The sequence below is a fragment of the Pieris brassicae genome, chromosome 6 (assembly GCF_905147105.1).
Source record: "Pieris brassicae chromosome 6, ilPieBrab1.1, whole genome shotgun sequence".
Classification (NCBI taxonomy): domain Eukaryota; kingdom Metazoa; phylum Arthropoda; class Insecta; order Lepidoptera; family Pieridae; genus Pieris; species Pieris brassicae.
This window is the reverse complement of record NC_059670.1, coordinates 9,293,497-9,308,014: the sequence shown is the minus strand read 5'-3', so window position 1 is coordinate 9,308,014 and position 14,518 is coordinate 9,293,497. Positions and strand designations below refer to the sequence as shown.

General features: G+C 33.8%; 1 protein-coding gene across 1 annotated transcript; it reads left to right on the top strand.

The window, feature by feature from the left end:
• The first annotated feature begins 132 nt into the window (after positions 1-132).
• Positions 133-14,449, top strand: LOC123710578 (kinesin heavy chain). Its single transcript, XM_045662570.1, has 19 exons — positions 133-450; positions 1,052-1,223; positions 1,311-1,454; positions 1,527-1,670; positions 1,747-1,871; positions 1,946-2,199; positions 2,273-2,381; positions 2,495-2,629; positions 3,214-3,386; positions 5,023-5,212; positions 6,321-6,611; positions 7,256-7,417; positions 8,005-8,171; positions 8,517-8,618; positions 10,398-10,515; positions 10,712-10,939; positions 11,397-11,511; positions 12,064-12,168; positions 12,815-14,449. Exons 1-19 carry the CDS (start codon positions 304-306, stop codon positions 12,823-12,825), a joined length of 2,892 nt encoding a protein of 963 aa, XP_045518526.1. The 5' UTR covers positions 133-303; the 3' UTR covers positions 12,826-14,449.
• The last annotated feature ends 69 nt before the right edge of the window (positions 14,450-14,518 follow it).

Genomic DNA, 14,518 nt, shown 5'->3' with positions numbered 1-14,518 from the left:
ACATGACAGTGAATGATTAGAGGAGTTGAACGCATTCTTAATCCACAATTATTTAAAGGTTGGCAGCACGAATCGATCTCGTCATTATGTTGGCATAACTATTACACCCACCAATAGAACGTTGATTTCGGGCCTTTCTTCTTCAGAGAATATGGCCGACATTTTGATACTGCTGTCATGAAGATATCCCAGTGACAAATTTTAACTTTGTAGTTCTTCATGCACGGTTTTATGTTCCAGTTAATATTTTATTTTTTGTAATTTCATAGACGATTTTTAGTGTAAGCTTAATTATTGTAAAATATGGCAGCAGACCGCGAAATAGCTGCTGAAGACAGCATTAGAGTCGTATGCCGATTTCGGCCACTCAATGACTCCGAAGAAAAAGCTGGTTCAAAATTTATTGTGAAATTTCCTTCAGGACCTGACGATAATTGTATTTCAATAGGGGTAAGTAAACCCTGAGTTTTAAAACCAATATTAACTTCCTCTATCATCGCCCCAATTTAGATCGTGATGACTAATACATTATGGCTGGTGTTCACCTGCTACGAAATGGCCTTTCTTTTTTATTACGCTTCGTTGACTATGATTGCAATAGTGAAAATTAGAAGAATCATGACAAAGTTTACGCAACAGAATTTAAAGAATCCTTTTCTAACTAAAATCAATACAAATAGTTTTTCGACCTTGACCTGCAAATTCTTAAGGAATTATGCAGGTCTCATACGGTTTTCTTTATTTACTTGTTGTTTAAATGTAAACAAACTTAGTAATTTCAAATAAAAAAAATCCTTGGCGTAATTTTTTTGTCTATATGATAAAATCTCATTTTCTTTATTAGTATATTTTAGAAATGCATTATTTCAGTTCTTTCAGCCAAGAAAGTTTATTTTATGTGATAAATTTCCAAACATTAGTCAATACAACATTAATCTTTATTGATAAATAATTCATACATTCACAATAATTATTTTATTATATATAAAAATAAAATTCTAAAATTACACCTTTCAGGAAATATTTCTTATTAAATTAATTTTCCTTTTAGGGTAAAGTATATCTGTTTGACAAAGTATTTAAGCCCAATGCAACACAAGAGAAAGTCTATAATGAAGCAGCAAAAAGCATTGTATCAGATGTTCTTGCTGGATACAATGGTACCATATTTGCCTATGGTCAGACCAGCTCTGGAAAAACACATACAATGGAGGGTGTCATAGGTCTGTTTTTGGCATTGTACATAGTTAATTGAGTGAAAACCTATGTTATAAAGTATTTAAGTTTTAACTTATAATTTTGATTTACAGGAGACCCAGGTAAACAGGGTATCATTCCAAGGATAGTCAATGACATATTCAATCATATTTATGCAATGGAAGAAAATCTTGAATTCCATATAAAAGTTTCATATTTTGAAATCTATATGGACAAAATCAGAGACTTATTAGATGGTAAATTTATTTTTGTGGCATTTGTTTAAATTTCATTGGCCTCACCAACTATTCATATAATATATTTTGCAGTTTCAAAGGTAAACCTAAGTGTGCATGAAGATAAGAATAGAGTTCCATTTGTAAAAGGTGCTACTGAACGATTTGTTTCAAGTCCAGAAGAAGTGTTTGAAGTTATAGAGGAAGGCAAATCTAATAGACATATTGCTGTTACAAGTAAGTTTAAGATTTAATGTAAGAGTAGTTCTGAACCTACACTTTTGGACAAATATTGACTCAAACATATTTACAGATATGAATGAACATTCATCTAGATCTCATTCAGTGTTCCTGATTAATGTAAAACAAGAAAATTTAGAAAATCAAAAGAAATTATCAGGAAAACTATATCTTGTGGACTTGGCTGGTTCAGAAAAGGTATGTTATTACTAAATGGTGAATTATTCTTTATAATATCTCTATTTACTATTAACTAACTCGTGATATTTCAGGTGTCTAAAACTGGTGCCGAAGGTACGGTGCTCGATGAAGCAAAGAATATTAATAAGTCTCTGTCAGCCTTGGGTAATGTCATATCGGCTCTAGCTGATGGTAATAAGTCCCACATTCCCTACAGAGATTCAAAACTGACACGTATCTTGCAAGAATCTCTTGGTGGTAATGCTCGTACAACCATTGTCATTTGTTGCTCTCCGGCATCATTCAACGAAAGTGAAACTAAAAGTACTCTGGACTTTGGTAAAAGGTAATACTTTATAAAAAACACATATTTTTATCACATTCCTTGAAAACACACTTTATATTGATTATTATTTCAGGGCGAAAACTGTCAAGAATGTTGTTTGTGTCAATGAAGAACTCACAGCTGAAGAATGGAAACGGCGCTATGAAAGGGAGAAGGAGAAAGTGGGACGGCTTAAAGGAAAGGTAGAAATCTTAAATAAAGTCATCCCAACTTTTTTGCAGTAGAAATTTGTCAATAGCTTTAAAGCCAATATATGGTCGATTTTATTAATAAAAACATCTTTACTTTATGTAAGGTTGAGAAACTGGAGGCTGAAATCAGTAGATGGAGATCTGGTGAAACAGTGCGGCCTGAAGAGCAGGTCAACCTGGTTGAAATTGATGCTGCAACGCCAGTTACATCCTTCATTGAAGAGAAACCTCCTGTGCCAGTAAGTTTCTTCTAATAACATAATAAAAAATATATATCTGTATCATTATTATTAGATAAATATCTAATAAAATTTATTTTATTTAAAGCATAATCATTTAAAATTGTAAACAGTATACTACTATTTTTTCTCATAGAATTTTTTATTGCCATAATACAAAGTTATAGCCAGTTATATTAAAAATATGAAATTATATATAGAAAATAAGTACAATTTTTAATAATAAACTCATTAGGTGCATAAGTGTAAGATCACACAGAGGTAAAAACATTTCTGCATCAGCTGTTTCATTGACAATTATCATATCTAGAGGTTCTAAACTCCGGGTTATTTGTGAACCACTGCTTTGGATGTTGTAAGCTGTGTCATTGTAATAAGGTACAGTTATTTGTAGAGATTTGTAGATTGTGCCTCAGTTTTAAATACCAATAAAACAGTGAGTCAGATTGTTACAATATAGGTACCTAATATTGATATCATTATATTCATTGAATCAGTTTTGTGTGTATTTGTATTAAAAAGATACTTTAAAAAATTGCTGACCCTCTGAAAAATGGCTTGTAAAAATTGAATATCTCTTTTAGCCTGTGCCAGTAGCTGTAGCCAGTGTTGTGGAAGATGCAGCTATGCAGGGCAAGCTTGAAGCACTGTATCAACAACTGGATGATAAAGATGAAGAAATCAACCAGCACACACAGATGATTGAAAAGCTAAAGGAGCAAATCATGGAGCAAGAAGAGCTGATCGCTTGCACAAGGTAGGGAAGTTTTAGAGACTTAACGCTAAGTAAGATTCCCGTATGTCAATTCAATTTTTGACATATTCAGAAAATTAGAGTCCGTGTTTGTGTGTTCAATATTTTTTGTTATGATTATTACGTACATTTTACTTAAAAAATATGTATCATTAAATATCACATTAATAATACTGGTATGTATATTATAATTCGTATCTCACTTCATTTCACTTTATTTTTAATGAAGACTTAATCATAATTCCTCCAATGTCGTGTTCTAAGTTTTAACATGGTGAGGATAGATTTGATAGATTGAATTTAATCTAAGCAGAGTTACCTTAAACAAAGATGACGTCACAATAAAGACAACACACACAGAGATATTTGATAATATACACAAGCGGTTAGCATATATACTACAAGGTATGGAGTGGAGAATCGTATCTCAAGTCACAACCTCGACTTGAGCACTGTCTAATATGTCAGACTTCAAACAGATAAAATGGTTTGAAAGCAGATTTAAGTTGGATGTTAGACGAGACGTAGGTATTTCGCAATGTTGAACAAAATAAAATTGTATTTGTTTCCAGAACCACATAAAAAAGGTCTTTAGATTACTATACAAAGGTATTTGTAATATATGAGAAAACAATACGTATACCTTACGTCGTAAAGTAAAAATAGGTACACGTGCGCACAGTGCGAACCATATAATTTTGACTGCGTAACTGCGTATTTTTAATCAGTAAAGTAGCTGAGCCAATGTTAACTCCTTACTAGTTTATACTCAAATAATAATAACGAACAAATGTCAATATTGAAAGTTTTACATTTATTTTAATGCTCAATCGACGTTCGCAAAAATGTTTTAGTCCATCACACGACCAAAGCTTTGTTAAAAGTATAATAGAATTGATATTACAGATGTTTCGATATAAGGTCTACTGTATTATTTTTTAAACTGAGCAAGAATTGTGTGCGACATTGGTCAAAAAATATGATGTTTATTGAAAAAAAATGTTTGTAGTTTACAATTTTTAAAAATGTAGTCGCTCAAAGCGATAGCATTGAAATAATATATAACACAAAACATAATTTACGCACTTTCTATGCACTAATTAGATAAAATAATTATAATTTTACATGTGACTGCACATGGTTGTGTTACTCAATTTTCTTTATTGTTATAAATTTAATCGGACACTTCCAATTTCACTTTTATTTGAAGCATATTGATAATTTTTATTATCTATGCTCAATATTTGTATTGATAAATCATTATTGTCTATTATTCTATTGATATTTTTGATACCCGATAACTGATATTGAATATTTGGAAAGGAAGCTCTTAAAAAAGAATTCTATCGTTGAGATTTTTTATTAGTTGTTGAAGTGGAAGTTCTCTATCGAATCTAGCATATTTTCAACACAATACTGTTTTGTTTGTTTTATATTAGTTTTTTATCAACCCAAAAAACCATAGTTTTGGCAGAATCTTTGGTTACATATAACCAACAGCATACTGTTTGCTTGAAACACCAAGCCAACAATGCTGTCGTTGCTACTCTTAAAGCTTTACGAGACCGGCTAAAACATTTCCAACTTATCCAGATTCATTTTCACATCTTTTAAATAACTAAGTATGTATCCTTTGTAGACGCGATTACGAAACTCTGCAAGGAGACATGAACCGAAGCCAACAAGAGAACGAGGCTTCCAAGGAAGAAGTGAAGGAGGTCCTTCAGGCCCTGGAAGAGCTGGCAGTGAACTACGACCAGAAGTCGCAAGAGGTAGACAGCAAGAGCCGCGAATGTGATCAGCTTTCGGAAGAGCTACAGGCAAAACAGGTATAAATTAGTTTTGTACTTAAGCAATAACAATGATTTAATAATGTAGTAATAATAATAATGCTTTATTCCTTAAATAAGTACCAGCAGATATACAACACAAGACAAGAACAGTAATAAAATAAGATTGTAGATATGTTACATGAATCCCTTATGGGTTAATGCTCTTTTTTATAATTTGAATATAATTGGCAAAAAGGTAATCAAATTCAAAATTTTATAGTTCCAAAAAAGTAACTAGTTGGGACAATCGGCCGAGTTTAAATTTTATGGATTACCCTCATCAAAACTTATTCAATATTTTATTTTATTTATTTATTGTATAAATTATATTAATATAAAGGAAGTTGGTGTGGTGGAATCACAAACTGTACACAGTTTTTCTGTCCACCAGGACGTCGAACATATTTAAATCATTAACATATATACGAAGGCAGTGACATACAAACTACAACATTATAACAATCAAACCATTAAAATTGCACGTAAAACGTCATAAACCAATTGAAACATTGACGCGCCATAGATAGCCGATGCAAGAAACCTGTTCTTGTCGAGAATTCTCATTCACATACAGGATGAGTTCTTATATTCGAATATGTATTAAATGACGATAATGTCTGATTAGCATAATTTTTGTTATGCATAATTTATAATTGTTTGATTAAGTAATATTTTTTTTAAATTTAATGATATAATATATCATGCAATTTAAAGAATAGAAGTAGAAGTGTAGCTGGTAACGAGTTTATTAAATTTGGAATAATGTAGTCTATAAAATATGTTTTTCTAACAGTTATGGTAATAGTTACGGTAATTTTATGTGACCAGGGTTGCTTACATTGTCCTAAAGATTGCCGTTGTTTTCTGATTTGAGAATTCTTTCAAGTAAACATAAGTACTATAGTATATGAGATACATATATGCATACTATAAGAATAGTATTGGCCTAATGGTTTCAACGTCGTTCGTGAAGAGATGTATGTGTCAGACATTTTATCGCTTGATTATTATTATTTTATGTTACTGTCTACCGCTTGTTTGTCCTCTTTTATGGCCAATATGACTTCTTACAATTTTTACTTTCACAATAATAATTCTGTTATAGAGTGCCCTCACAACCGCAACAGGTGAACTTCAGCAGCTACGCGACCTGTCTGCCCATCAACGCAAACGCATCGCCGAGCTTCTTACGAATCTTCTACGAGACTTGTCGGAGATCGGAGCTGCCGTGGGTGGTTCGGAGTTGGATTTCAAGTTGAACGTGGATACAGTCGGAAAGCTTGAAGAGGAGTTCACAGTTGCACGTCTCCATATTAGCAAGATGAAGAGTGAAGTGAAGAATATTGTGCAACGATGCCATTCACTCGAAACGGCGAATATCGACGCCAATCAGAAGGTCAGTGTTGCAATATCCACTAATTTGTTTTTTTTTGTTTACGTGACCTGGATTCAAGTCCATTGGGTATGTTATTTATTATGTGCAATAATCGTATATCTCCTTTCTTGGTTATGATTTTCAGTAATCATATAGTGAATAATTTATTAACTTTACTATATGTGGTGGATGTTAATGTTTTGACGATGTAATTTGTACTTGGCTGAACGCACTGCGCACATAATAAAGGAGCGAGAATGGAGATTTTGAATTTGTAATAAAAAAGAAATGTTTCGTCTATTATTCTGCACCTTAATTTATATTTTTATATCTGAAATCTAGAAGGTATATTTTCTATTGATTGATGCATATGACCAATCAAATTTTATAATTTCGTCGATTGAAATTATAATTAGCGCGATGAAGTTTGATTATCGTGTAAATATAGACAATACACATGTATCAAGAAAAAAAAATATCGTTCGCATTTAATGTTAAAAAATTTAATAATGTAAAGATAACTAAAATAGAAATAGTATATAATATTTATAGGTAATCATTTGTACAAGCTGGTTACAAAGACAATCGGTACTCAGGGTGAAGTATCACTCTTGTGTGTCAAAAATGTATTGGTTTTTTAATGGTTTTATTATTACCAATTATAGATTGAAGAGTACGAGCGAACACTTGGTGAGTGCCGACTGCTGATATCTCAGCACGAGGCAAGATGCGCATCTCTAGCTGAGTCTATGCGGGAAGCAGAGAACAAGAAGAGACAGTTGGAGGAGGCTGCAGATGCTTTGAGAGAAGAGTGTGCGCGTTTACAGGTATAGTAACTAATGTGGTAGTTGGACTTAATGTAACTTAGAGTTTTTTTTACTTCTTAAATTTTTAGGTTATGTTCAACAATGTACTGTATTGTTTTTAGTTGGATGATTTAAAAAAAAGGAAGTCTGTGTGTGTACTTTTAAAGTTATGAAGAAACTCTCTTGTGTTTAGTCATATAATATCTCATTATTATTTATTATAGTAAATTGTTTCAATTTCATTGCTTTACGTAAAACACTGTCTGTATCTTTACATAAAATTAATAACACAATTTGATAGAAAGAGACACATGAGCAATCTCGTTTTGACTATAATAAAATATATTAGAAAATGATTATAAAATTATTCTTGCATTAACATTCTTAAATGTTATTTAATTTCATCTAAAATCATATTAAAGTAAAATATTTATTAGCACCGTGTATCTAAGTGCTTTTATCTCTTTTTCTGTCAAATTGTGTTTAAGCTGTGATGCAGAGACAAATGGTCAGCTGAAACAACGCAATTACACTGATTGAGTTTTTTTTAATAATGGTGTAAAAGTATGTATGTACTGAAATAAAGTACGTGTGTATGTTAATACCAGGCGGCAGAGCGCGTCCAGCTGGCAGCGGCAGAACAACGCGCCGACACACAAGTCCGCGCTGCGCTGGAAGCTCAGTTGGAACAGCTGCGGGCTTCACACGCCTCGCAACTCGCAGCCCTTCGGGACGAGCTGGCTGCTTTGCAGAGACAGCACCAGGACCTCAAGGAGTAAGTAATCCAGACGAAACTTCGTTACTCAATCATTTGTGAAATTTATCTTTACAAAACTTTATTCACATAATATACATGTGAATATGTCTATGCTATGTTTATTCAGATGCAACAACACATATGCGGCGAATTAAATATCTTGTCTTCCGGCTTTTTAAAGTCGGTAAATAATAGCTAGATATTTGTCTTATACTGAAATATAGTTTTCAGCAACATCAGAGATTATCCTCCTTATGACATTATACTTTGTCAACGATTCACTATATATTTGATATTTTTACTATTTTACGGTTTACATGAATCGTAATTTAACATAATTAATATTGATTCATTTGTCCCCAGTACCCACCAGGAGTTGAGCCTGGCCAGGCAGCAGCTCCAAGACGATTACGACAAGCTGAAGCGCGAGGAGACGGACAAGTCCGCCAAACTCAAAGAGCTCATGTTAGTCTCACGATCACCCAAACGACATCTAGATAAAGCGGAAAAGGAAGTCGCCAACCTGATGATGATCAAAGACGACTTCCGAGATATAGTGGAGAAATACGATTTAGGCATAGAGAAGGCCGCGAGGGAGGAAAAGTCGCTCTCGGCAATATCCAAAATCCCCCGTCACACCTGCAACATCCACCCACTCCAGCTGCATCTGCTCATATCCGTTACTATGATCCTCCTCACCCATAGATACCCGCAAATTGTTGTTTTGGTTTAAGCTTTGCTTGCTTTCATGGATCTCTTACCGTAACATTCTATAAACCAATATCATTACATTAATAAACTCAGAGCCGTAAAATTTATGATAAATTGCGTATCATAATTTTTTAAATTTTTTAATTTAAAACATTTCTTTTTAAGTGTTCTACAGCTTGTCAAGTTAGAAGCGAATAAACTAGTCTGTGCAAAGTAAATTCCCTCAAATTGATTAAAATAAAATGTATAGGGCACAGAAATACACTGCCACAGATACACATTCTAACATTGACACTACCCGTTTTTTTAAAAAGCAACATTTTCTACTGACATTTATGCGTATATAAGAGATCCATGTTGTATCAGCGGTCGCCTTACAAATATGCAATAAATTAGGTTAACTTGCGTAAGGTGGCCATGCTTCGCTCGAATTCGGAATCTAGTCTAATTTGTTGTTAAAAGCTTATTGTAGTTATGCAGGGTGGTAGTTTAACACCATATAATAGAAAAATCTTTATCAACGGAAAAAAAATACTCAAAGGAAACTTTAGAAAGTAAGAAAAACATTACTTTAAAAGACACAAAAATAACTATTTAGTATTTGAGAATAGTATCGTTAATCGTCGGTAAATCAATAAACAGCAAATTCTGAAAAAAAAACCCAATTACTTTATAAAGAATATCTTTTTAAAACAATTTTATGACATTTTTATTATTAAAGCATTGAAACCGTTTTCTTTGAGTAAAATTTATAAGTAATAAAGTGGTGTTAAAAAATCCACCGGCATTTCGTCGCATGTACTTAGCATGAATTTTGATTAGTCGTGTTTAAATCGTTGTTAAATTTCTAATCTGGTAGTGGTAGCACAAAATTTATGGACAAAATGTAAATAAATTGTAAATATAATGTACAGATAGTAGAATATTTTTTAATAAATATTTTTCTACCACTTACGGTGACCATATAAACCAAAGATTATTTTGTAGTGTTGCATAGTATTTGAAAGTATTAATGGCTGTAGCCGTGTAGGCATTTAGGGTACATGACGTCATCATTGCATTTACATTGGCATTTATTTTGATGCATGACCATTCCCATTTAATTTTACCCGATTATTGTGCATTTATTTTTTCCTTCCACATCCTTAGCACTCGACTGCCGAAGAGTGATTGCCTCAATGTCGTGAACCGTGCAGTTTACGGTTTAAAATTAAATCTAGAAGATAATACAAAATATCTGGATTTAATTGAAATGTGATAATTTTATGATCTTAGATATTAAGTACAAATGTAGTGCAAGGTCTTGTGACACCTCGCTTTTTATATTTTTAAGTTATCATTTTATTCCGCACGTATCCCATTCATAATCATTCTGCCGGGAGTGGCATTGTCTAATGGCCTAAAGCGAATCCTGATATATGGATGGGTGCGTGCAGGATAACTCACTTTACAGGTAAAACGCCATTCTAACAACGTAGATACATGTAGTTATATTTTATTCATTAAAATATGTAATAAGTGATATTTCTATAGTCAAAGCGTGGAACGTCGCGAACAAGCTCGCGCCGATCTCAAGGGCTTGGAAGACACCGTGGCTAAGGAGTTGCAGACTTTGCACAACCTACGGAAACTATTCGTTCAAGACTTGCAGGTAATGTATATTTATTTAAAAAATGATTAATTTATTTGTCTATGTATCTTTGTCATTTTTCTTACACTTATACTGTTTCCTAAGCGATTAACTATATTTTTTTAGGATTTTTTTATATGAATTGTTGCCATTTAATTATTATCAAACAATCTCGCTTCTGGAAGTGTTATTGATAAATAACCATCATAAATTACAGGCAAGGATAAAGAAATCCACAAACTCAGAAGAAGGTGCGGAGGAAGAGGGAGGATCCTTGGCTCAGAAACAGAAGATCTCGTTCTTGGAGAACAACCTAGAACAACTCACCAAGGTGCACAAGCAGTTGGTGCGCGACAACGCCGACTTGCGCTGCGAATTGCCCAAGCTGGAGAAGAGGCTCCGAGCCACCATGGAGAGGGTCAAGGCGCTCGAGACCGCGCTCAAGGTAAATATAAAGATTGCTTTTTACATATATTTTGTCTAAGATTTTATGAATTTACTTGAGTTATTTTTTGTTTGTTTATTTATCTATTGGTGTTTGACCTTTGCCCTTAATAAATATAGTTTTATTTAATTTATTATATACAGATCAGATAATCTGATTTTCTTTCAATAGTGTTCTGAAAATTTAAACTGGACAGTCGACGTCGAACAGAATTAAAAATTATAAACTATGACGAACCTGACATTTTGATACTTTTTCAAAATGTATGGATTTTTATCTGTCATTTGTCTTGTTAAAAGAATTAAGTTAAAATATCACTAAGTTACTTGGTCAGATTTTGCACGGTGGGGAAAAACTTGAATTTTTTTTTTGATCTCGCCAATTAATTTGCCGTTTTACATTACATACCAATCTTATCAAAAACATTATATATACCAAAATTATTATTGTTAAACAGGAGGCTAAAGAAGGCGCTATGCGTGACCGTAAGAGATACCAGTTCGAGGTGGACAGAATCAAGGAAGCCGTACGTGCCAAGAACCTCGCGCGAAGGGGCGTGCAAGCACAAATTGGTATGAAGACAAGATTTTATAAATAATTATTTACGACATAAGCCGGACTGAACTGTGTAATTTTGTGATTTTATTCAACAGTTATATTGTTTTTTAGAGCAGTGTTGGCCTAGTGCCTTCAACGTGCGACTCTCACCCGTGAGGTCGTAGGTTCGATCCCCGGCTGTGCACCAATCCATTTTCTTTTTATGTGCACATTTAACATTAGCTCGAACGCTGAAGGAAAACATCGTGACGAAATCGGCTTGCCTTAGACGCAAAAAGTCGACGGTGTGTGTCAGGCACAGAAGGCTGCTCACCTACTTGCCTATTCAATTTACAAACGATCATGAAACAGATACAGAAATCTGAGGCCAGACCTAAAAGTTTGTAGCGCCATTGATTTATTAAATTTTTTAATATAGTTTTTTATTTTGTTATTATTTTTAGATTGTATAGTTTCAGACGAGTCTATGTCTATTGATGTTTTAAATGGACAATATACGTTACTTAGTACATTATAATACCGTGTATATACAGTGAATATTCATATAATCTGTTATTTGTCTCCAGCCAAACCTATCCGCGCTGGCGGCGGGCATTTGCCCGGCGGAGGTGTGGTGCGGCCTGCGCCTGCGCAGGACATTAAACGGAAGTCCATCATTGTTGGGGCTAGAGGTACGTTTTACATATGCAATAAAATTATTTACTTTTGTCTCATGAATGTTAAAATTGCATTATTTTTCAATTTTATTCCTTGCCAGAATATTACTAGATGTTTCAAATCCCATACAAAAACTTGACCCGGGCGCAAAAATAATCTATCACAAAATTAAGTGTTAAGATAATATATTTTTCTACATAGGCATTAATGGCTTAATAATTCTGTAGATTTAACAGTATTTCGGATTAAACTAATCTTAACTAATATTTATGTCTCATAGATATAACTCTATTATTATTTAAGTAAGATATATTCAAATATTCCGGTCATCTTTTCAGATGACTTACGTGCGTTAGATAGAAACGTCTAAATTTTTTGTTAAGTATTAAGCAGATCCATTTCGTCACGTTTTTCTGGACGTTGTTGATTTTTTTTTCATTTACTTAACAACGATGAAGACTCTGTTCACCAGACTCGATATGGCTTTGTATATTAAATATATATATAATTATTATAATAAATTAGGTAAACAAAATAAATAAAACTTTAATCACCTACTTTAGCGTTTATTCTTATTTTGGAAAAATATAGTGACTTACTATTGCGTCGGGTCTATATTTGTGTATAATTATTTTTAATTAAATAATTATTCCTTTCCAGATGAAAGTTGAAGAGGTAGCTGTTACATCATAGAGAATCTTAAGTGAAAATTCATAGATGTATTTTTAAATAACGCGGCAAAATCGTTCTTGAAAAAAAAAACAATTATTCTACTATTTATCAAAAGCCTAATGTAAGCTACACAGCAAAAATAACAATATAGTAGTAACTAAGGCTTAACATTTGAGCTATTTAATCCTAATGTTAAGAATGCACATGTTTAGGGAGATACGCTTCTGCAAGTTTTTCTGGCGATTTCGACACAATATTCAACTTTCCATTGGTTTTTTTAAACGAACGAGTATTATTTACTATCTCCGAATCTCCGAGGAAGTAATGTTGCGGTCGGTCAGTACAAATCGGTTTACCACGAAGCGACGGGCGCTTAATATTCTTTCCTTCGAGACTTAACCGCTATGAATTTCGCAGGCATACGCTGCCGCACAAAGAAAAAATATAAAAGTAAAAAAAATTGTCTGTCGTGGCAAGTGTGGTGGCAAATGCATACAGATGCGTTCGCGTAGTTCTAGTGTAAGCTTCTTTAATATATTTTTATATATTGTGATAAGCGTTATGCCGACATGTCAGCATTTATGAGTTAATGGCGCCGGGTGATAACGAAACGTGTACTACGCGCACGCGTAACGAGTTAGTTTCTTGCCCTCCCCTCCTCTAGTCAGATAATCAAATCGATTCAAACATGATGAACTATAAATGGACCGGTCTACGGTTGCGCGTAACACGAGGGCGTGTGTGCCTGGGCGACTTGCTGTGACGAGCAAGTTCTCGGCCTCGAGGTACTGTCTGCGCCGACGCACGAATCCTTAGTGGGCGATTTTTTTATTCCCCAAGGGTATACGAAAATCACTTTCAACTAAAACCTTTCAATTCCCAAATATGTTATCACCCGGGTCCCTTATTGCGTTTAACGTGGCTGAGCTGTGATGGTTTGTAGTGTCGCGTTTCGATGCTGATTTCAAGTATTCAAAAGCTTTTGTTTTAGTAGAAATTGACAGGTCCACCCTAATATTGGCGATATCCTCTCGATTCAGACTCGGTGTAGCCTGCGATTCGGTTGACGTTCTCTATTTGCTTTTAATTAGCTTCGTAGATCTGTAACTTATGTAAGTACTTATGAAATATGGCCGGGAGTTGTGGAACCGACCCTCGACTTGGTCAGTTAACCAAAGATAAATCACAAACTCATCGAGATTACCAACTGAAATTACTTCGCGGTTCTGGAGCTCCTCAGCGTGTTGCAATACATTATTTAGGTGTAAAGTAGTAAATTATTTCTTTACTTAGTTATTTATTACATTCTCGTCTTTTTTACTTTTGAGAGACGCTTTTTACGTATTTACAATGTTTTTTTAATCATGATCGCGTATGTTCGCCGGCACTGTCAGCTCGGGAGGCGTATGTCTGTTTCTTAAGTGAATGTATGTAATGGAAGAGGCTTTCTCGGTTTCCGATCGCCGAAGCATTGACAGCTCAAAGGGCCGACCCCGACCCAGGCTTGCCTTTGCAACAAGTGATTTAGTTTAATCGACATCTTTTGTATGATGTATATGATAGGGAAATTCTCAAGACGAGTGTTTTCTTTATTATGAAAATAAAAATATGACTTTAATTTGCTACAGTGTTTTTCAATTACACAATCCTTTAATGTTACGACTGTCAAATATATACATTGTTTGCGGAACC

What these genes read in the sequence shown, in the direction of transcription:
- LOC123710578 (XM_045662570.1), top strand. Translation starts at nt 304, where the DNA reads ATGGCAGCAGACCGCGAAATAGCTGCTGAAGACAGCATTAGAGTCGTA. An exon ending in TAGACATATTGCTGTTACAA is followed by an intron (nt 1,671 to 1,746) that starts GTAAGTTTAAGA and finishes ACATATTTACAG; the next exon opens with ATATGAATGAACATTCATCT. An exon ending in GAGCTGATCGCTTGCACAAG is followed by an intron (nt 3,387 to 5,022) that starts GTAGGGAAGTTT and finishes TATCCTTTGTAG; the next exon opens with ACGCGATTACGAAACTCTGC.